Source organism: Lontra canadensis, unplaced genomic scaffold (assembly GCF_010015895.1).
Source record: "Lontra canadensis isolate GAN:19392208 unplaced genomic scaffold, GSC_riverotter_1.0 scaffold12, whole genome shotgun sequence".
Taxonomy (NCBI): Eukaryota; Metazoa; Chordata; class Mammalia; order Carnivora; family Mustelidae; genus Lontra; species Lontra canadensis.
The window spans coordinates 29,520,750-29,541,640 of record NW_022631006.1 but is presented as its reverse complement, the minus strand read 5'-3'; the positions used below and the strand labels follow the sequence as shown (position 1 = coordinate 29,541,640).

The following is a 20,891-nucleotide window of genomic DNA, read 5'->3' as shown; positions in this document are numbered from 1 at the left end:
TAGGGGATTCTCATGCCCTATGGTCTGAGGACCTCATTTTGAGAACTGCTGGATCCCAGCTTAAGGGTGACCCCTCAGCCTCAAGAACTGGGTGCAGTGGGAGAGGTGGAACTTCGCAGAGTGCATTAAGCCTCCGAGAGCCACTGGCGGAGGGGCATTCTCCCGCACCCACGCCCAGTTTGGGGCCAGGAAGGGGTACCAAAAGCCTTGGTTTTATTTTCTGTGTTCCAGTTAATGGGTGAGGGGAAGTGCTCAAGGTAGCAGCATCACCTCAACCCAGGGTCTGCTCTAGCTCTTCCAACACAAAGTATGAGTAAATACGTTTAATATAACAATAGTATTATAATAACAGTAATTACATGTATAAAGTTTGTAGTACCCCCAACCCCCCACCCTCCTATAATGATTTGCAAAGCTCCATTTCCTATGACAACCCAGAGTGGAGTCACCAGGAACCACAGCTGACCTGGCAGAGATGAGTCTTCTAAGGGGAGAGTCTGGGTGGCACCACACGAAGGGGAGAATGCAGGCTGTTGGGGGAGGGCCAACACGGAGCAGTGTCCTGGGAGAATGCAGTGGCCCAAGATGGGGAAGGACCGGGTGAGGGCTCATTTCTCCCCCTCCAGGGCATGAAGGCAAGCAAAGAGTGGACACTTTGGTTCCTGCAGGAAGGCACCCGGCTGGAGAGAGCAAGAGATAGCAGCAGGGAAGCATGCTGGTCCTGTGACCTCCTCTCTGTCCAGAAAGCAGAAGGAAGGAATTCAGTGCTCTTGCAGTCCTCCACTATGTCCCACTGCCATCACGGCCCAAAGTGTGCCGAGAGGAAGGCCTCTAGCCAAGTTCTCCATCTTCTCTAGAAGCCAGGAGAGAAGAGGGAGATGGGTTGGGAGAGGGAAGAAGCTGACTTGCAAGAAGCTGGGGAAGGAAGGCAGTTGGTGCAAGAAGTTAGGAGTGTTGGATATAGTGGAAGGGGGCACTGACTCACCCAGGTCACAGAGGAGTGGTGGGGTCACTCAGGGCTCGGGCATGACTCTGCAAAAAGATGAACTGCAGTGAACTTAAAGGGTAAGGAAATATCCTTTTTCCTATATTTGCCCCCCCCAAGCCTGTCAATTCACCTTTCTTCCTCCCCCAGATTCCTCAATTTGGCTAATTTAATCCAAGTTCAGATACTTTTGGCATCCCCCCCACTTTTCCATCCACTCCTGCACTATGCACCTTATTAAAGATTCCTTTTCACTTCTGACCTCGATGCCTCTCCCCCGGGTCTAGGGATAGAGGAGAAAGGCAGACTAGACAATATATCCAACCTGTGGTTTTGCTGGGAACACAGGCTCATTGGTTCCCCCTGCCCCCATGGGTTGAATGAGAATAGCCCACTCAGAAAGTGACTGAAGAGATCACCCCACTTTCAGCCCTAGTATAGGGACTTACCTGCCGGGACAGCCCTAAGATCCCTCCACTGGCCAGAGTGGGAGTGCTGCTCCCAGGGTGGGGGGGCTGCAGGCTGGGGTTGTTTCTTGGTCCTGGGGACACATCTCCAGAAGAGTCAAGTGTTTCTGGGGCTGGAGGGGAAGCTAGGGTGAGAGCAGGGTATAGAACCCCTCTAGATTACCTTAAGCAACCAAGCTGCTCCATCAGGGAAGAAAAAGCTCCATAGCAACAGGAAGCTGTGAGTCACCATAGCAATCCAGTTGCAAGAGAACCCCCCTACCAAGAGGCAGGAAATTGTCAGCAGCATCATTAGAGCAACGAGGGAAGAAGCGACAGGAAAGTATAAGGATTGCCGTGGTGAACCAGGAGGGTACAACAGGAAGCTGAGCAGTTTCCATAGAAACCCAAGGAGAGCTAGAGAGAGAGGTACAGAGGAAGTGCTGCTTAGCAACAGGCTGCTGTAAGCATTATCCTAGCAACCAGATGGAAGGCTCTTTTAGCAATGGGGAAGCTGTACATAGTTGTCATGGCAACTGGGCTACTTGGCTAGAAAAAGGAATTGCTTAGCAGCAAGCAGCCTGAACATCACCACGATGACGCAGCTGTTGGGGGCCACCCCTTGAGAGGTGCCTCACCCAGGGAAATGTGCTTGACGTCCAGATCCCAGGCCTCCTCCTCGACGCGGGCAGGCAGGGAGCAGGCTCCCGGTGAGAGGCCGGGAAGGGAAGGGCCGGCATGCTCAAAGGATGACACGGCCACGGAAGCCCGGGTGCGGGCGGCTGCAGAGAGGGGGGTGGGTGGGTGGGGTGCTGGTGTGGGAAAGCCCTCCTGGCTCTCTGAAATGACCCTCAGTCTCACAGAGGGCCTCCCAGTCAGTCCCACAATTTCTGGGAAGACATGTCCACTCATTGCCCTTCTTCACTTTTCTACCATGCCTCCCCACTATGCCCTCACTCTCAAGGTCTTGACTCCTGGGAGTCGCCCCCACCCCCCAGCACTGTGGCCCTCACCTCTTCCAGTGAGCAAGGCACTCAGCGTCCGCTCCCCAAGGGCTTTGATGTCCAGGAAAGGTTTATTCCCAATGCCCATGGAGACCATCTGCTGCACTCGGAGCTCTAGGAAACAGAGACCCCGTTACCAACCTCCTTCAGCGCCCCCTTTGCTCTAAGCCCCAGCACTATCATGGTGGACTCTTCTGCCTCTTGCCAATTCTCATTCATCTGGTATCTCCTGTTACCCTTGCTGTCAACTGTCACTATGTGGATGGTGACGGTGGTCCTTAACCACCTCCTCAGACCCCTGTCTCTTGTCTCCTACATGTTGCACCCTGCCCATTTGTCATCCCAGCCATCTAACTTCTAATACTCACCCTCTGCCCTTTAACTTGGGCATTAAGAGCAAACCTCTCATTCTTACACACCTTTTATACACCTCTTACACACCTTTCTAGTTTATCAAGTGCTTCCATAGATAATTGGATTATTTATCCAATTATCTATCTATCCAATCCATAGAAATATGGATTATCTATCCATAGATAATCACCTATTTCACCATCCCTATCATACGAAGATGTAGCTGTCACTTTCCATTTTTTCAAGATCAGTGGAATGGGGTTCAGAGAATTAAAAACAAAACCAACCCAGTCCCCAAAACACAGAACAAAACACACAGAAACACTAGTCCGGGTCACACAGCATGTAAATTCTGGAACCAGGGTTTAGTGAGCACTCCTTCACTCTCTTTTGCCCTGCCCTTTGCTCTTGCTTTTCTGAAATTGGTAGCTGCCTGTTTCCTTTCGGTATACCTTAGACTAATCTCTATGCCAGCAACCTCTCTCCAGTTAGATCTGGAATCATCTCCTAAGTCATTCCTTTTCCATTCCACACCCTATGGTCTTCATGCACGCTAACCTCCCATTGTAGCCTGGATCCTAACCGCGCCCCCCCCCCGCCCCCCGGCCCCCGCTCACACCCTTGTTGTGAGCCGCCTGTCTCCACAGCAGCTGGGCGATAGAACTGGTCCACTTGAGTTTGATCTCTGGTGAGGCTGCCTGCAGAGTGTATGCTTCTCGAGCGCGCCGCCGCCGGAACCACAACTCAAAGCAGAGTCCGCTGTCCCCGATGTTTTCTGTGAGCCCCATGTCAGCAGTCTGAGAAAAAGCGGAGGAGAGTGGGTGAAGACAGAGTGAGTCCTGGCTAGATGGCACCACATGGAAAAGCACTACACTTAGCTTGGCATCTGGTAGATGTTCAGTAAATGTTTGCTCAACACCTACCATATGCCAAGTGTTCTACATTTAGCCTTCCTAACAACCATAATTTACAGAAGGGGAATGCCCAGAGACACGAAGTAACTTGCCCAGGGGCTTATCATAGCTTAGTGGAGAGAGAGGGTTCAAACCCACGTCTACATTATTCCAAACCTAGGCTTCTTTTTCTCTATTCTGTACTCCGCACCCCGCCCCTGCTCCCTGCCGCCCCCCCCCCAGCCCAGGAGCTGGAAAGAATGTAGGCAAAGTTTAGAAACCCTTAGTGGGGGGCACCTGGGTGGCCCAGTGGATTAAAACCTCTGCCTTCGGCTTCCTGGGATCAAGCCCCCCATCAGGCTCTCTGCTCAGCGGGGAGCCTGTTTCCCTTCCTCTCTCCCTGCCTAGCTCTCTGTCTACTTGTAATCTCTGTCAAATAAAAAAATAAAAATATTAAAAAAAAAAAAAAAAGAAACCCTTAGGGGGTGCCTGGTGGCTCATTTGGTTAAGCATCTGCCTTTGCCTCAGGTCATGATCCCAGAGTCCTGGGATCCAGTCGAGCCCCATATCCAGCTCCTTGCTCAGTGAGGAGCCTGCTTCTCCTTCTCCCTTTACGGGCCACTCCCCCTGCTTGTGCTCGTGCTTGCTCTTTCTCTCTCTCTCTCGCTGCCAAATACATAAATAAAATCTTAAAAAAAAAAAAAAAAAGAAACTCTTAGAATCATGCCATACTGCCTGATCTAGGACCATAGGTCTTTCTCTCTCTCTCTTTTTTAAGATTTTTATTTTTTTTATTTTTTTTTTAAAGATTTTATTTATTTATTTGACAGAGAGATATCACAGTAGACAGAGGCAGGCAGAGAGAGAGAGAGAGGGAAGCAGGCTCCCTGCTGCGCAGAGAGACCCATGCGGGACTCGATCCCAGAACCCTGAGATCATGACCTGAGCCGAAGGCAGCGGCCTAACCCACTGAGCCACCCAGGCGCCCTAAGATTTTGTTTTTTAAGTGATCTCTACACCCAGTGTAGGACTTGAGCTCACAACCCTGAGATCAAGAGGCAGATACAACCGATGCAGCCAGCCAGGTGCCCCTAGGACTACAGGTCTCTATTAATGTTTATCTGGATACCAAAGTAGTTTCCCTGAAGAAAGGCCTCACTCCTCTTGGGTTTGGTTCCACTGGTTCCATCAATTTAATCTATTAGATAGACTGATAGATAAATAAAGAGTCCTTTCTTGTCACCCCAAGAACCACCCCTAACTCAAAAAGCATATATTCTTAATGAGAAAGGTCCTCCATTCTGGCTTGGAATGCTTTGTGAGTATCCCACATGTATGATAAAACCCCAATGACAATAATAGCAATTTCTATCACCTCTGGCATCCTAACCTGATAGGTGATTAAGGTCAAAACCTGTTTTAGGTGATTCAGATTCTGAACCTGGGTTGGAGTTGAATTTCCAGAACATCTTGAGTTCTCGAGAACAACATGACTTCCTGTCCCATCCCTTCCTGGCCCCCACCACTCCCCGCCCAGCCAAGTCCCAGCATTCTACCTTAAAGGCCTGCTTGTAAACAAAGGTCTCTGACCCCCCCTCAGGGCCCTTGAGCTTGCTGAACAGGAGGAGATGCTCAAAGAGAAAGACATGACGAAGGCACTTCTTTCGGCCACAGATGACAGTGAAGGGGTCCCGGTGTAGGAGCTGGCCCTGCTCCTTCAGATCTGTCTGGGGAAAGGAAAAGGAAAGGCAATTGGCCCTGGAACCCTTTGGGTGTATTTTATGGGGAGTAAAAATGGGATTTATAGGGCAAGGGGCCTAATGTACAAGTTCTCAGACTGAGTTAGGAAATCAGGGAAGGTCTCGGCGTACAATCCATCCACCGATCACCACGCACAGCACACCTGGCCTGGCTACATAGTCCTGCCTCTCTAGACAGAAGGTATGCTCCACAATAGCGTTTATAGGCTTCCATGGGGAAGCCTGTGGACACTGGGGATGAAGCACCATTCTGACCCGGGAAGAGAATCGGCAAACAGCCAAAGGGGAAATAGTCTATCACAGAGGAGGCAGGTTCCACACCTGTTTTGGACTTTCTGGGCTAGAAAGAGACTAAGTAAGGGAGAATAAGGTATGTGTTGGGTGCTGAGGTGCCTGAGGAAGTGCAGAGTAGATAAGGAAAGAGAAGAACTGAGAATGGAACAGGAAAGCACAGCCAGAGGTAGGATCATGGGATGTTGGGCAGGACATAGTTTATTTATAGATGAGGACACTGAGGCCCAGTGAAGTTCAGTGACTTGACCAAGGCCATCTAGCTGATTAGAAATTAGAGCCTGGGCCCTCTGACTTTGAGTCTGGTCCTCTTATCACTAACCACACTGCTTTCTGAAGCCACAGGGCTGGACAGTAGGAACTGGAGTGACGAGCCATGGCCTCACCTCACAGCCACGCACTGCCTCCACGGCCAGCAGGTCTCTGCCACGGGTCTCCTGTTCCCGGAGCAGCTGCACGGCAGCCCCAAGAGCCTGGCGCTCAGAACTCAGCTCAGGCCCAGCTTCCCTTAGGAGCTCCTCCAGGAGCCGCCCATACCGAGCTAGCTGCTCCAAGGGCTGCTGCAACGCCTGGGGCAAGTGAGGGCCACTCTCCGAGGAGCCCTGGTTGGGGAGGAGACAAACAGGGATGAAGGGAGTGCTGGAGCTAGCGGGGGCTGAGCTCTGCCAGGAAGGTGCGTGGTAGGCCAGGCTTTTGGGGGTAGAGGAAGCCCAGATACTGCCAAAGGTAAGGTGAAACTTCCCTCAGAAAGAAAGCGGGTAGGGGGTCTGCCAGAATTCCACCATCCTCTGAATCTTGGAGAATGGAGGAGAAATACAGATAACCCCTTACAGTCTCTAGCTTCTAACTCTTGAAGTCATTTCACATAAAGTCTTTTGATTCTCACAGCACTCTGTGAGTTAGATAGAGTGGACAGTGCCCCCATTTACCAGATGTAGAAACAGAGGCCCAGAGGAATCAAGAGTCTTGCCCAAAGTCCCTCAGGACCAAAACTCAGGCTCTCTTGGCTCCCAGTCCAGTGCTTGTGCACCCTCAGCACTTCGGGGAGATTACTGGTGGGAGAGGTTCCTGGACACATTCAGGAAAGCTTTTCTTCCCTGAGAGACTTGGAGGTGGGGTGTGTTTTAGGGCTTTCTGCCCCCTCTCCTTCTCATGGGGGTTGGAGCAAAGGTTACCTTGCTTGGGGGGCCAAGTGCAGCCAGACCATTCTCCAGTTTGTGTCGGTGTTTCACGTACTGGGCGTAAAGGCTGAACTGGTCCCCCTGTGCCAGTGGGAAAAGACAAGCCGTCACCTGGGGAGAGACAAGCCTTTTCCTTTCCTCCTCATGTCCTCACTACAGCGCAAAGGAGAGCCCGGCTGCTCAGGCTGCCCAGGAAATGACAGACTGCCATGCAGAGAGTGAAGGTCAGACAGCACTCGAGGACAAGGACATAGGCTGAGTGGATTCAGAGGGGCCCAGGGGCCTCAGAGTCTTGGACTGCACACTTTCAAGGGGATGGGGAACGGATATGGAGAATGAATACAGGGTGATTGGTGCTGAGACCTAAGAAGGGAGAGGACCTAGAAGAAGTGTTTGGGGTCACTCACATGGCGAAGGAAGCAGGCCCCAATGCGCAGGGGGTGGGTGGCACAGCCCTGAAGCTCCCGGAGAAAGTGTGTCCGATGGAAGCTGCGAAGCCTCTCCCGGGTACTCAGGGCTGCGGCCCAGGCGCCCCTTAGTTCGGGAGTCAGCTCGGGCCCCGGGGGCGGCACTGGCTCGCTCAAGGTGGCCACGTACTCTTGCTCACAGGCAATCAGCTCTGACACCAGACGCTGCTGGGCGCTGCAGGGACAACAAGGAGGGTCAAAGGAGGCTGGGGCCCAAGACTGCCAACAATATTGTATTCCTTCCTGCTGGGCACTTGGCTCTCACCTGATGCTTCGCTTGCGCTCCATCCGGGGGGTACCTACTCCCCAGGGCCCATCTGGACCTCCAGCCCGGCCCAGCAGCACATGTTCCCGGGGCGAGCACGTTCTGTCTACCACCTCGGTACTGGTGACTTCCAGGCCTCTAATCAGCACAGTCCTCGGAGGTCTACCCTCTGCTTCTGGAGCCAAGTCAGGGCCCTCTTCTTCACAGTCCTCCCCACAGGGGGCCAGGGAGCAATGGGATGGGGCTGTGCGTGGCCCAGGGCTGCTGGGGAGCATCAGGGAGCTAAGGCTGGGTGAGGGGCTGTGAGGGCCCCGGGGGACCCCTCCGCTGCTGGCGCTGTCTGCCCTCCGTCGCCGATGGCCCCGTGGACTCGCCTCCTCTCCCAGCTGCTGCTGAATCCTCCTCTCCAGCTCTTGGCAGCGGGCCCGGCAGCGGCCCCACTCTCTCAGGGCAGCAGGGCTGCCCAAGTCCAAGGCCAGGGCCCGCATCTCCTGGAAGGTGCCAGCACTCGGCTCCGGGGCCCGCCGCAGGGCCAGGGCTGCCAGCACTGCCTCCCTACCTGGCCCGGCTCCTGCCAGCCGAGCAGAACCTTCATTCACCCATTCATGCGCCTGCCGGGCCAGAGAGGATGGGGATGGGTAGAGAAAGAGTGAGTTCCAGTACTGTTCACGCATGCTGCCCAATGACAGCTCCCGTCCTCTTTAGCTGATGGCTTCCCAGAGCCAACACCCTCTCAGTCCTCTGAGAACACCCCCTTTCCTATCCCAGCACCACTGCCTGACCTTGTCACTCTGAGCTGGTATGGAGACAGGGGGCCTGGATGAAAGAAGAGCCAACACTCACATGGAATTGATCAATGGTAGGCTCTGTACTAAGGGCTTTTTTCATATGACCTATATTACACTCATGGCAGTCCTGTGAAGGGGTGCCTATGGAGGCATGCTTGTCCCAGGTCATTCAGCAACTAGGCTGCAGAGCCAAGAATCCAAAGAGATGGCTTCCTGAGTCCCTGCTTTTAGCAACTACCTGGTCAGCTTCCCCAGGCAGAAGCTGGGCTGTGGTGAGCATGGAAGAAAGAGGGTCTGCACACACCTGCTGGAAAAAGCGCTGTAGCCGCAGGGCTCGATGGAGGCCACTCTCAGCCTGCTCCAGCCTCTCTTCAAAGACATCCAGAACCTTCTGGGAGGCAGTGTCCTCCTCCAGGGCCAGGGCCTCCCGTGCCTGGGCCAGGCGCTCCTGGAGAAGGAAGGCTGTACTCAGACCTGGTCCTTGGTCCCAGTCAGTTCCCCGCCCCCACTCTCCACCCCTGCTCCATGCCTTTTCTCCCCTGCCCCTCTCTTCCTTCTCACCTGAACCTCAGTGCTGAAAGCTCGGAATTGCAGCTCTGTCTCCTGCAGGGCAGCCAGGGAGTCTCCGGGCACAGCAAAGCTAGCCAGCTGCTCCTCCCCTGGGCCTGAGAGCCACTGCAGCACCTGAGGCAGACAGGGCAGGACAGCAGGGCCATGAGGGAGAAGGAGGCCATGCTGTGGGAAGGAAAGCTGAGATCCAGGTCCAACCCCATCACCCTGATCTATGGACCTTTGCACAAACCATTTCATGCAGCTGTAATGTGGGAATGGTTAACAGTGGTCGGTAGTAGTTTCCTCAAGGGTCAAATGAGAAAGCACCAGAATGGGAAGCTGGGCTGGCAGGAAGCACTGAGGGAGGCGGGCAAGGGTTCCAGGCCCAGGCCCAGAGGGGACAAAGATAAAGCTGGTGTGAGCCTGAGGCAGTATGAGGACTGTCTGGATAACCGAGGAGGAGAAATTTCACATTCACTGTGTCCACTGATGGGTGGGCAGAGGTCGTAGGGACCTGGCTTGAAGAGACAACCCAGTGGTGCGTGTGTGTGTGTGTGTTCCCAGCTCTAGTTGCCTAATATGGCGATATAAGGACTCTCATGTTGGTTCTGGGATATTTGACCAAAAAGGGATGGTAATTTTTTTTCTCTGAATTAAGGCTGGAAGCTGGGGCAGGACAGCCTGCAGATGAGAAGCTTGAGAATGTTCCCAATAATTAGGGTCTGACCATAAACATGTGTACAGTCCTTTGCTGAATTCATTTGGTCATCCTAACACCCTTTCAAGCTAAGTGTCGTTATGATCCCATTCTACAGATGTGGACTTGGGAACTCAGAGATGCTTCAAGATTTGTCCAACATCTCACTTGCAGCAGAGCTAGAACTCACGCTGAGAACCGTAGACTCTCGATCCTGTGTGTTAACGGTTTTGAAAGGGGAACATCAGCTAATAAGCAAGCAAGCAAAGAGTAAGAGATACAATCCCTTGGATGCTGGGTTGGAGGAAGCCAATATGCAGAAACCCCAGAAAACAGAGAGCCCTGCCCTCCACTTTGACATTGACCTTGAGATGACCTTGCCCTGATGCCCACACGTAGGTCCATAAGGCACTCATTCACCATGCTTGGGGCTCTGGGGGAACAATCAGATTGCAAAGCCCCCTGTTCCCCTATCCCACATGTTAGGATAAATCCCTGTGGGGCTCTTAACCCCAGGAGAGAAGAATCAAGGTTCAGAGGAGCCAGCCTTATCCCTGAATCTTCCCCACAAAGAGGCCTTAGCATCTTCCATTATCCTCTCCTTCCAAGGTGGAGGAAGGTGGGACTTTTCCAGCTTCAGGTTTGGGGAGGACATCATAGAAAGAGTTGAGGGAACATGGATGGCAATGTAGCTAAAAAACTGGTATCAATAGACATTTATTATTTTAAGTTATAGGCACCCCAGAGTCAATCAGCTCCTCCCAGAATCCCCTAGGGCACCCAAGCATCTCTTCTAATCTCACAACCTCTAAGGATCCTTGATCACTGTTGGGGTAGGGGAGGTCTGGGTTCTCTGCTGGGGCTAAGATGCCTTCTCCCTCTTGCTGAATCTCACCCACCAGGCCAGCCTCTAGGGTAGGGTGAGGCGAGAGGGAGGGCCACCCGATCGAGCCATCAGCTGTGGATATCGGCAGTAAAGGAGGGCTGGAGGCCAGGTTCCCAAGCCAAGTAAGAGTGGTCTGGGGGTCCTGCCTCACCTGCTCGAGTCGGTGCAGTCGCTGTCGCCGCTCCTGCTGCTGGGCATGCAGGTTGGAGAGGCGCACGAGCTGGTGAATGGCCTCGTCCACCTCCTGGTACAGCGCAGCTGGGCCCGGGCCCTCCAGCCTGGGCAAAGAAAGGGACAGAATGACCTACTGCCCTTGTCAACCCCTTTCCACCATCCCACCGCATTCCATCCTTGCACAGCAGGCCTGGATTTGAATCCTGACTCTCCCACCGACTGACTAATCTTGGCCAAGGCATTTAACACTTCTGGTTCTCCAGATGCCTGCCTGTAATCATAACGATTACCTAGGGCCTTTATGCAAAGGTCATAGCAGGTGGAAAACATGATCTCCTGTGTAGAGGTATGCTCAGGAAGAACGATCTGGCAACTGAGGTTTATTGACAGCTCTCTGCTGTGTCTCCATGCGCCCTGTCCACCTGCCCCCGCACACCCACCCCGCCCCCGTACTTGCTGCTATGGCTGGAACGCAGCCTCATCAGGATGGCTCCCCCGTCCCTCTGCAGCTCCGTCAGCCGGGGATCTGCCAACACCTTCTGTAGGGGCTCAAGCATTCCTACAGCCTCCTAGGGGCAGGGAGCAGTCGACAGTAGGGGTTCCACCAGAGAATCCACATCCCACCCCATCCCCTTCTGTCTGGTCTCATGTCCTACCTCTCCCTCTGGCTCTGTGGCTCCCTCCAGCTCCTCAATGGCTTGCCGCACAGAGCACAGCACTCCTTGGCACAGGTAGCACAGCCTCGCCACGTCCTGAAACACACACACACACACACACACACGGGGATGGAGAGGGGACAGCCCCAGACAATGCTTGGTTAGCTTCTGACTTTGTTGTTTACTAACTGTATGGCATTAAGCAAGCCCAGTAACCTCCCCGAACCTCAGTTTGCTCTACTGTAAAGTCAGGACAAGATACACAGAATTTTGGGGTGCCTGGATGGCACAGTCAGTTAAGCATCCAACTCTTGGTTTTGGTTCAGGTCATGATTTCAGGGTCATGAGATGTAGCCCCGCACCAGGCTCCACGCTGAGCGTGAAGCCTGCTTAAGATTCTCTCTCTGTCCCTCCAAACCCGCATGCACGCTCTCTCTCTCAAAAAAAGATACAGAGAGTTTTGTGAGGTTTAAAGAGACGATGCCAGGTAAGCCCTTAGTAAGGACTGGCACAGTAAACGCTTAGTAAATGTGAGTCTCCTTTCCCCCCGTCTGCACTAGGTTTTCACCCTGTAAAGCCTTCCTCTCTGCCTGTTCAGATCCACTTCCCCTTTGAGGTATAGCTTAGAGACCACGTTACAGACCCCCTTTATTTATTTATTTATTTATTTATTTTAAAAGATTTTATTTATTTATTTGACAGAGACAGAGATCACAAGTAGGCAGAGAAGCAGGCAGAGAGAGAGGGGGAAGCAGGCTCCCCACTGAGCCAGAGGGCTGGATGCGGGGCTCAATCTCAGTACCCTGAGATCATGACCTGAGTTGAAGGCAGAGGCTTTAACACACTGAGCCACCCAGGTGCGCCTATTTATTTATTTTTAAAAGATTTTATTTATTTATGATGGAGAGAGATAATGAGAGAGGGAATGCAAGCACGGGGGAGCTGGAGAGGGAGCGAGAAGCAGTTTCCCTGCTGAGCAGGGCCTGATATGGGGCTTGATCCCAGGATGCTGGGATCATGACCTGAGCCGAAGCCCAGACGCTTAACGACTGAGCCATCCAGGTGCCCCTGACATAAGTATTAAAGACCCCCTTTAATATTTAGCTCAGATCATGTTCATTTATCTTTTCTTGAATATTCATGTACTGAGATTCATAGAATCAGAGATGCTATCACACTTGCTATACTTTGTGGATGAGGACCCCGAGGCCTGGATGTTGGTGCAGGGAACAAGTACAGAAAGGATACCATCTCTGGATATGGGGCACAGTACCTTGTCCAAGGTCACGTGGAACTAGAACCAGCCTTCCTGACTCTGTCCAGAACCCCAGTAAAGTTACCTTACACTCTTCTCTAATAGCTTCTGACTTATGTCCCACCAAAAACCATATGCTGCTTAACATTGTATTAAGAACTTATGGAACTTATGGAATATACTCCTCTCATCTCCCCAGCAGCCCACGGTACATGCGTAATATTTTGCTCATGGATAGTGAACATAAATATGTATTAAATTGAATGGAAGGGAAATCACTTTTCACCAGCCCGGTGGTCATGTCTCAGACCTGCCCTCTCTCTCCCAGAATGCCCTCAGCTGGGTCATTCCTGGCTCCCCCTCATCCTGAGTAGGGGAGGTGAAGCTTACCTGGTGCGTCTCTACCCAGTAGCTGGGAGAGGGTTCCCTGTGACCTCCCAAGTCCCAGGGCAGCTCCTCTGGCTTGGCCACTCTTTTCAGATCACTCTCTGATAGCAACTCAGCACCCTAGAGACACATGAAGGCAGGGGATTTCTGGCTTGGCCACCCAGGTGTTCGGGGACCAGCCTGGGGCTCTAGCCATCCTCTTCTCTCTCCACTACTCAGGGGGACTAGCTGGGAGCGAGGAGCTCAAACCTGAAGTCCACAGAGTTCAGCCACAGGATCGTCCTGAGTGAGAGCCAGCAGTCGCTGAATGAGGGGAGGCTCTCCTAAGTCCTGAGGGCAGAGAAGAATAACACCAAATAATGGGCAACTGGGTGGCCTGGAATGGACACTCGGGGAAGAGTTAGGGTCAGGAGAAGTTCCTGTGTCAAGGGCTGGTTACCTGAAGTTGACTTAGAACAGAAATGAGGGCTGGAGGCAATGGGGGTGCCTTTCGAAGGTCCAGCAGGATAGATAGCCCCAATATCTGGAGATCAGGCCTGTAGGGGCAGAAAGAGCCAAGGGGGCAGTGTGCATGCACATGTGTGTGTTGAGGGGATGGTGGCTCGGGGTCTGGTTTTACTGTTACTAGTCCTCAGGAGAAGTCAGTGTCTGGTACTTTCAGGAAGCAATGGGCAAAGGGCCAAAGTGTGGGTTTTTGTCCAAGAGGCACTGCCCTAGCATTCCAGAGTCTATATGCAGATGATACAAGTCATAGGATCAGGGTCTGGAAAACCAGGACCACTATGCTCTGGAAAGGTGTAAATTCCATTCCAGTATATGGCATGGTGCCTGCTAGGTTCTTGAAGCCCACTAAGTAGCTGCTGAATGAGTAAACCAATACCCTGATAATCTAGGCAGTGTCTTAGGATACTGAAAGTCAGCAGTGTTGATTTTGAACATTGATGAAGATATCCTGGAGGTCAGAGGTCAGCAAGGTCAGTGGTCAGTGGCTTAAAAATTGAGGGGTGAGGAAGTCAGTATCCTAGAGGTCAGGAAGTCAGTGTCCTGAGAAGAAAGGATGTCAGGGCCCTCATAAGCAGGAGGTCAGTGTTCAGGGTGCCAGTGGTGGGCCTCGGTTACCTGAGCAATGAGTGGAGGTAATGAAGAGCAGTGCTCAGCATGTCTCGGGAGGGTGGGGGCTCCTCAGGAGGGCACGGTGGGGTAATGGTCAGCAAAGCTCGCCCACTCTGGTCCACCCCTCCTGAGGACACAAAATGGCCAGGCTGTCCTGGCTGGGGGTAGGCCTTGGCTACCTCCCATCCACCCTGCCTCCCTCCACAGACCACCCTGATCACTTCTCTTTCCTTGGCCCCTGTCCCTTCAAAACTGATGCCCACTGACCAGTCAGGACGAGGAATCCAGATGCCATTAGGTCCCAAGCTATATCCGGGTCATCGGAGATAGATACTGGAGCGGCCTCTTCTGGGACACTGTCCCTTTCCCCTTCCTGCCCCATCTCCAGGGGTGGTGCTGGTGGGTCTGACAGGAGCCCTTCTGGACCTGTGGGTCCTACACAGAGAGAAGCAGAGCTATGGGCCTGAGGAGGTGAGGGTTCTGGCTGTGGGGCTCCCAGCTCCTCCTCCGGCCCCCTTCCAGGCCCAGTCTATGCTGGCCCTTGCCCTGCTGGCTTTGGTGTCATCTCACCTGCCACACCTGCCAGACTGGACCCCTCCGGATCCTTCTCTCTGGTTGTCTCTTCTGCGGGTCCACAGCCTTCTGAGGGCTGAGGCTCTTTTTTCTCTGCTGGTTTGAGCTCCTCTTTCAGCTCTGACTCTGGCTTCCCTGAGCTTTTGTGCTCCTCCTCGACGGGGCTATATCCTGGGGGGTCATGCTCATTTGGTGGGGGCAGAGTGACAAGGACTTCCAGGTGGCTGGCCTCCTCTTTGACCTCGGGGCTCAGTGGAGCACTGTCCCCTCCTCTACTAAGAGCCCCTCTGCCTGCAGCACGCTTCTTTCTCCTGTTTCCTTTGCCTGTTCTCCGAGGGGTGCCAGGGGGTCCTTCAGCCCCTTGGCCTGCTCCTCCCCCAGCCTCCCCCAGCCTCAGGGGACAAGGTTCAGAGGCTTCCCCCAATGTCTCTGCTGGAGACTCAGACACCTCTAAGGCTGTTGCTTCTGGGAGAGCCTCGGCTCCTGGGGGTGATCCAGGGGAGGCTCTGGTGCTGCTTCCCTCACCCGGTGGGCGTGTCCCATCCTGGTCCCGAGGCCCCAGTCCCTTTTGGTGCATCCAGGCGCGGTGTCTCCTGTGCCGACCCTTCCCTCCAGCACCCTTCCGGGTGGGTACTGTCCGGGTCCTGGAGAGGCCCGAGGAGCCCTCAGCATCCGTGGGGCTCCCCCTCACAGGCAGTGTCACCTCCAGCAGCTCCACGTACTCGCCTTCAGGTCCTTCAGCAGGGGCATTGTGCCCATCGCCAGGACTCCGGGTACCCAGGGCCTCCTCAGGGAGTGGAGGGCTGGGGAGCCCTGGGGGTCCAGAGGGCAGTTCGGGGGGCAACGTGCTTAGCCGATGTCCAACCATGAGGCCCCCTTTGTGCACAAATCGTGGGCAGATGAGTTCTGCCCAGGGCAGCCGCTGAATTCCAGAGGGCGCAGAGAGGAGGCAAGTACTGAGGCGACCTGTGGGCCGGTCCTTATTGATGCCCTGCAGCCACTCAGGTGTGAACAGGTAGGCACAGGCCTCATTGGGCACAGGCAACTCCTGCACCCGCCCACCCCCTGGGGCCAGGCACTTGAGTGCCAGGCGGGGCGCTTGGGCTGTGGAGGGCACCACTTGCAGGTAGAAGTCTCCCGGGCGCAGCAGCTGCCAGGGCAAGGCTGCCAGCTGCACCACCACCTGCTCGTGCAGGCAGAGTGGCCAGCCCTCGTGGAAGAAGAGGAAACCGCTGTACTGGGCCTGGGGAGAGAGGTGCAACGTTGCGCTCAGGCTCTGCTGAGGAAGCCAGCCAAAGAGGGCAGTTAGCACGGGACCATCCTAGGTAGTGCTGCCCTGTGGCCTGGTGGGTTATAATCCTTGGGGATCTGGAGGGGTATCTCGGGATGTTCATGGAGCAGAGGGAGGGAATGGGCTGGCCAGTTTTCTGGTAGTAGGAAGCTTCTCTAGGAAACGAGTTCCCTGTGTGGGAGAGTAACAACTGAGTCATTACAGAGACATGGTCAGCAGATGCCATTGTCTGGGAGGGCTCAGAGACTCTTAAGAGTCTTTATATCTGTAGAAGTGAAGGATCTCTGTTGAGTCATGTCTGGGGGAGTTAGGTATCTTGAGAAATCATTATGGGGGGATATCTGGAATTGGGTCTGGTGGGTCTGGGTTTTCGGGAGTTGATGTTTCTTAGGGGTCAATATTGGGGGAAGACGAGTGTCTTTCTGTGTGTTAGTACGTGAGTGGCCTCTGCCTCGGCCGGGGGTGGGGTCAGTGTTGGGAGGTGGCACCTCTGGTGAGAGGGAAATTAGTCTGGCTAGTCTCTGGAGTGAGGCAGTGGATCTTAGGGGCCACTCACACAGGCTTCCTGCTGGACCTTGGCAAGCAAGTGCTTGGCGGGCACCAGGAAGTCCAGCGTGTACCTCAGGGCATCCTCCCGATAAGTTCTCTCCACCACCTGGAACACCTGGCCCAACAGCGTAGGGGCTGTCGCCTCGAAGGGTGGGTACAGGGCGGCAAGCGTGCTCTGCACACAGTCCTCCACTGGCTCGGGCTCCTGGGAGAGAGAAGACCAGCTGCAGATCCCTAGAGAGCGTGGCCCCGGGGACCACATTGTGCGCACGGTGTGTGTTCAGAGAGGACCCTCAGGAAATGCTGGCTGAAGGGGCCTGGGATGGCCTCCGTGGGGCTGGGGCAGTCAGAGTGCACAGACGCAGCAGGGCACTCCACACTGGAGCTCTGAGACTCTGGCCCTGGAGATCCAGGGAGCATTTGTCAGGAATGTCTCTGATCTTAGGGCCAGTCCTGCTTCTTGTGAGTTGGGACCATTGCACAGTTCCTCCTCAGGATTAGACAGTCTTCTGGGCTACCAGAAGATGTAGCAATGGCTGAGAGAGTTGGCAGGGTGGAGGGCCAACTTGCAAGCAGCCCCCCACCCCACGGGCGTAAGGACCACAGACCTCTAACTTAGGTGGCAATGCCACCACCTCGAATAATCATATCCTAGAGTTGGTCACTGGGTGAGAAGGAGGAGGACTGGGAAGAAGGAGGACTGAAGGGTTGTCCGTCTGACTTTCTAGCAACCTACTCTCTTCCAGAATGGCTTCAGAGCAATCACCCACTCCCAGAGCATGTGGGATTGGGTTACAAAGAACTGGGTGGGGGCAGCCAAAGGAGGAAAAAGTCACAAAAGGAACACGTGGGGAAGGGAGGAGGCCTTGATGGTATGTATTTTTCCAACTCCAGTAGGACCTCTCTGCCAACTCCACCTGCCACCACTGTCTCAAAAGACAGCCCTGCTTCTTCTGCATTTGCCTCCCTAAGTGCATGATCAGGTCTCTTTCTCTTTCTCAGACCCTAAAGAAGCACCCCCTCAGGCTATTCCTTTGCAGACTAATTTCTCTTTCAATATGGCTCTGAAGTTCTTTTATCGGGTTTCTTTGCTGTCAGTGGCACGGGGCTGTGCTGCAGTGTTCATCAAGTTCTCTCCCACCGCCCTCCACCCCCAGTCCTGTCTTTGCCCTGCAGTCAAAACTGCATATTTTACCAGTTGCCCATCTGTCCCGACCCTCTGCGAAACTAGGGTAGCCACTCCAGAGAGGGACATTGAGTGCGTCAGCACGGAGACCCAGCCCCAAGGTGTGTGGGCGAGCAGACAGATCCCCCAGTGTTCCGGGGACACGGCTGGCTCGGTGAAAGTGGGTGGGGGGAGGGTGGAGAAGAGGGGCGGGGAGGCAGAGTGGGCCGTCCGATCGGAGGCCAGGAGGGGGCAGCTAGAGCTTGAGTAGCGAGGCAGCTGCAACCCATTAGGGGCGGTGAGCTCATGGCTGAGCAAGAGTCTCAGCCACAGGAAACTGCAGCGGGAGGAGGGGAGGAGGGGAGGAGGGGAGGAGGGGAGGAGGGGTCTCGGGTGGGAGGCGGCGGGCAAGAGCACAGAGACCGGGCCTCCAGTCGGCCGGGACCAAAAGGAGACCATTGAGACTGAGTCAGCTCTCCCTGGCCCAGTTCCTCTTTTTTCTTGCTCTAGTCTCCCTGCCAGGGGGTGCCCTCCCTTCTGTAGAGCAGCAGCCCCGGTAGTGCTCCTCCCCCCACCTCCTGGCAGTGAGCGCCCCCTGGCAGGGCCTCCCCCCTCCTCCACTCTGCAGCGAGTGCCCCCTTAGCCGTGGACCTCCCCCACAGCCCCCTGCAGTGGGCGCTCTCTCCGGCAGTGCCCACTCCTTGCAGTGATTCTTCAGAGACAACTTCTGGAGTGAAAGTTCCCAGAATAGTGTCCACTCCTGTTGGTATGGACTCCCCCTTAACAGTGCCATTCTGCTTCCCGTGTCCTAAGTTGCTGCTGCCAAGAGTCCCCTACCTCCTGCAGGGAGCTCCCGCTTGTGTTTCCTCCCCTCTGCAGCGGGAGTACTCGGAGACAGTGCTTCGGTTCCCTGCAGCGAGACCTCCGGGATACTCTCCCCCACCGCCCCCATCCTCGGTCTCTTGTCTGCTCTGGCAGCGTCACGCCCCCTGGCACTGTGAGTCCCCCTCCTCACTCTGTCCACTATCCTGAAGCAGCCCCTCTTTCTCCGCGGGAATTTCCCTCTTTGGCCATGTCCCTGGCCCCAGCCCAGCCACAGCTGCGGCCGGTCCCCCAGGGCCGGATGGGTGGGCCCAGCTCACCGGGCTGGGGACTGGGATGGAAAATGGTGGTTCCTGGCAGGTCAGTTCTCATGACCCGGGGCCGGGCCCCTTCCAGGGCCACTGCAACACCAACCCGCAGAGGTTTCCCGCGGCTAAGGAGCTGGGACCCGGAGGGGCTGGGAAGATCCTGCAAAGGAAGGCACAGGTCCGGACAGAGGAGGGCGGGGGGAGGTGTGTGGATCGGGGGAGCGACTGAAGGGAGGATGGGGGAGGGGGCGGAGAGTAAGGGAAGAAAGAAAGAGTGAGAGCAATACCCGGTGGGGACAGAGCCAGACAGTGGGGCAGACAGACAGACAGATCAAAGAAAAGAAGGGGGGATGGGAGGAAGGAGAGTCTCAAGAGCGCTCAACAGACCGAGGCGGGCGCAGGAGGCAACGGGCTGGGGGCTGGCGGCCCCGGGCTGGCAGCGCGAAGGAGGAGGGGGACACCGGGGCCGCGACGCCGGACTCACCATGGCTCGGCGCGGGGCCGCGTCCGACGCTCGGGCGGGCGGGGCCGGGCGCGCCGCCGCCTCCCTCCCGCCGCTCGCGTCTCGCTGGGTCTGGCTAGGGGACAGCTCCGGCCGCGGTGGCGGATCAGCCCGCTCCGGCTCCCAGGCCGCGGGGCCCCGCCAGGGAGGGCCGAGACGGCCGCCCCTCCCCGCCCCGCCCTTCAGTGCCCGCCTCCGCCTCCGCGCCGGACCCCCTACCCGGACTCCCTCTACCGCGGGGAGCCTCTCAGCGGCTTCCCCGGCGCCCACAGCGGGCCAGCCTCGCTCTCCTGCAACTTTCTCCTCCTCCTCACCCTCCAGTGGGTGCCCCTACCCTGGTCCTCCGACGCCCGCCCTGCCGAAGATGCCCCTCTTTTCCCGCCACCGCCTCTCTCCCAGCGGGGTCAGTTTAGCCTCCACAAGGGACTCTCCATAGGCTGGGGCGTGCGTGAATTTGCTGGGGTACCCAGCCGAGGACTGGGATCGTTTGGCTGCCCGAAGCCTCTCGTCTCTAACTCGCTTGGGAACCTGTTCTCCCCGCGGTTGCCAGACTTCGGCAGCACCTGGAGCTCAGAAGAGACCCCCGGGCCCCTGCCCAACTCGAGTGGGGCTGAGGGCAGGGAAATCAGGGGATTCTTTCCACCCTCCAGGGGATCGCCCGCCGTCTTTCCCTCCCATCTCCTTCGGCCTCAAGCCTCCAGGCTCCGACAATGGGCTCCTCTGTGCGGCCTGGGGAGGGCGCGGGCGGGGGTGGTGGGGGGGATTAGGGAGCGGTGAAAGCTTGGGGTGGGGGGTGGGGTTGACCGTCGTGGATGAAGATGGGCCGGGTCTTGGGATCAGATCCTCCTGTAGGGGCGTGCACTTCGGCAGACGTGTTCTGAGTTCTTTCCTCGCAGCCCCTTCCCCTCTGCACCGCGTGTCTCCATTTTCGGCTGGCGGAGGGAAGGCATCAGAACCCCCCCGCAACCCCCCCACGTCAGACCCCATGATTCGAAACTGGTTGCCAGACCCTTCCTTCTTATGGGGTAGCAATAGAGTCTCCCAGGGTCGCTAGGGCTTATGGCGGTGAGGATGGCTATCTGACGCAGTAGACAAAGCGGGACAGACTAGTTAAGAAAGTTCTAGTCTCACCCATCCTCCACCGCGTCTGGATGTATAACGGGGGCCCCGGCGAGGGTTTCCCAGGAGGGCTGGGGAGGCTTAGGCACAGACGGGAGATGTCTTGTTCCTCCTCTGAGCCGGCACCGGGAAGCCCTGCGGGGGCTAGGGGTGGGGGTGGCACTTCCAAAGGGTGGACATTTGGAAGGAGATCGGAAAGCCAGATAGTCCCCAGAGAGGGGCGTGAAGGCATGTGCCACTGCGGTTGGGGGCTGACTTTTGGAAAACATCCTGCCAGTAGATGCAGCACCTGTGAGGCCAGGAGGCTGGGGCCTCTGGGCAGTCGTTGGCACCGCTGGAGAGGAGGGCGTCGCCTAGGTGATGGGCTCCTCTGTCACCTCCTCCAAACGCTAAATGCCCACCCTTTCT

At 55.6% G+C, this 20,891-nt stretch overlaps 1 protein-coding gene across 4 annotated transcripts; it reads right to left on the bottom strand.

The window, feature by feature from the left end:
- Window positions 1-308: 308 nt before the first annotated feature.
- ARHGEF40 (Rho guanine nucleotide exchange factor 40) lies at window positions 309-19,466 on the bottom strand. 4 transcript variants are annotated; one of them, XM_032856992.1, is made up of 24 exons: window positions 19,347-19,466; window positions 16,575-16,772; window positions 14,725-15,970; window positions 14,422-14,589; window positions 14,161-14,281; window positions 13,481-13,577; window positions 13,291-13,371; window positions 13,045-13,161; window positions 11,400-11,495; window positions 11,197-11,312; window positions 10,721-10,847; window positions 8,996-9,118; window positions 8,739-8,882; window positions 7,647-8,257; window positions 7,322-7,556; window positions 6,909-6,995; window positions 6,120-6,335; window positions 5,239-5,409; window positions 3,409-3,586; window positions 2,445-2,549; window positions 2,070-2,213; window positions 1,435-1,565; window positions 986-1,032; window positions 309-853 (listed from the first exon to the last, which is right to left on the bottom strand). In XM_032856992.1, the coding sequence occupies exons 1-23, from the start codon at window positions 19,347-19,349 to the stop codon at window positions 991-993; spliced, it is 4,557 nt and encodes a 1,518-aa protein (XP_032712883.1). In that variant the 5' UTR covers window positions 19,350-19,466; the 3' UTR covers window positions 309-853; window positions 986-990. The 4 variants fall into 4 exon arrangements, with proteins under 4 accessions (XP_032712883.1, XP_032712882.1, XP_032712881.1 ...); XM_032856991.1 differs by lacking the exon at window positions 19,347-19,466 and having other exon boundaries at window positions 309-735; window positions 16,575-17,633; XM_032856990.1 differs by lacking the exon at window positions 19,347-19,466 and having other exon boundaries at window positions 16,575-17,632.
- Window positions 19,467-20,891: the final 1,425 nt, after the last annotated feature.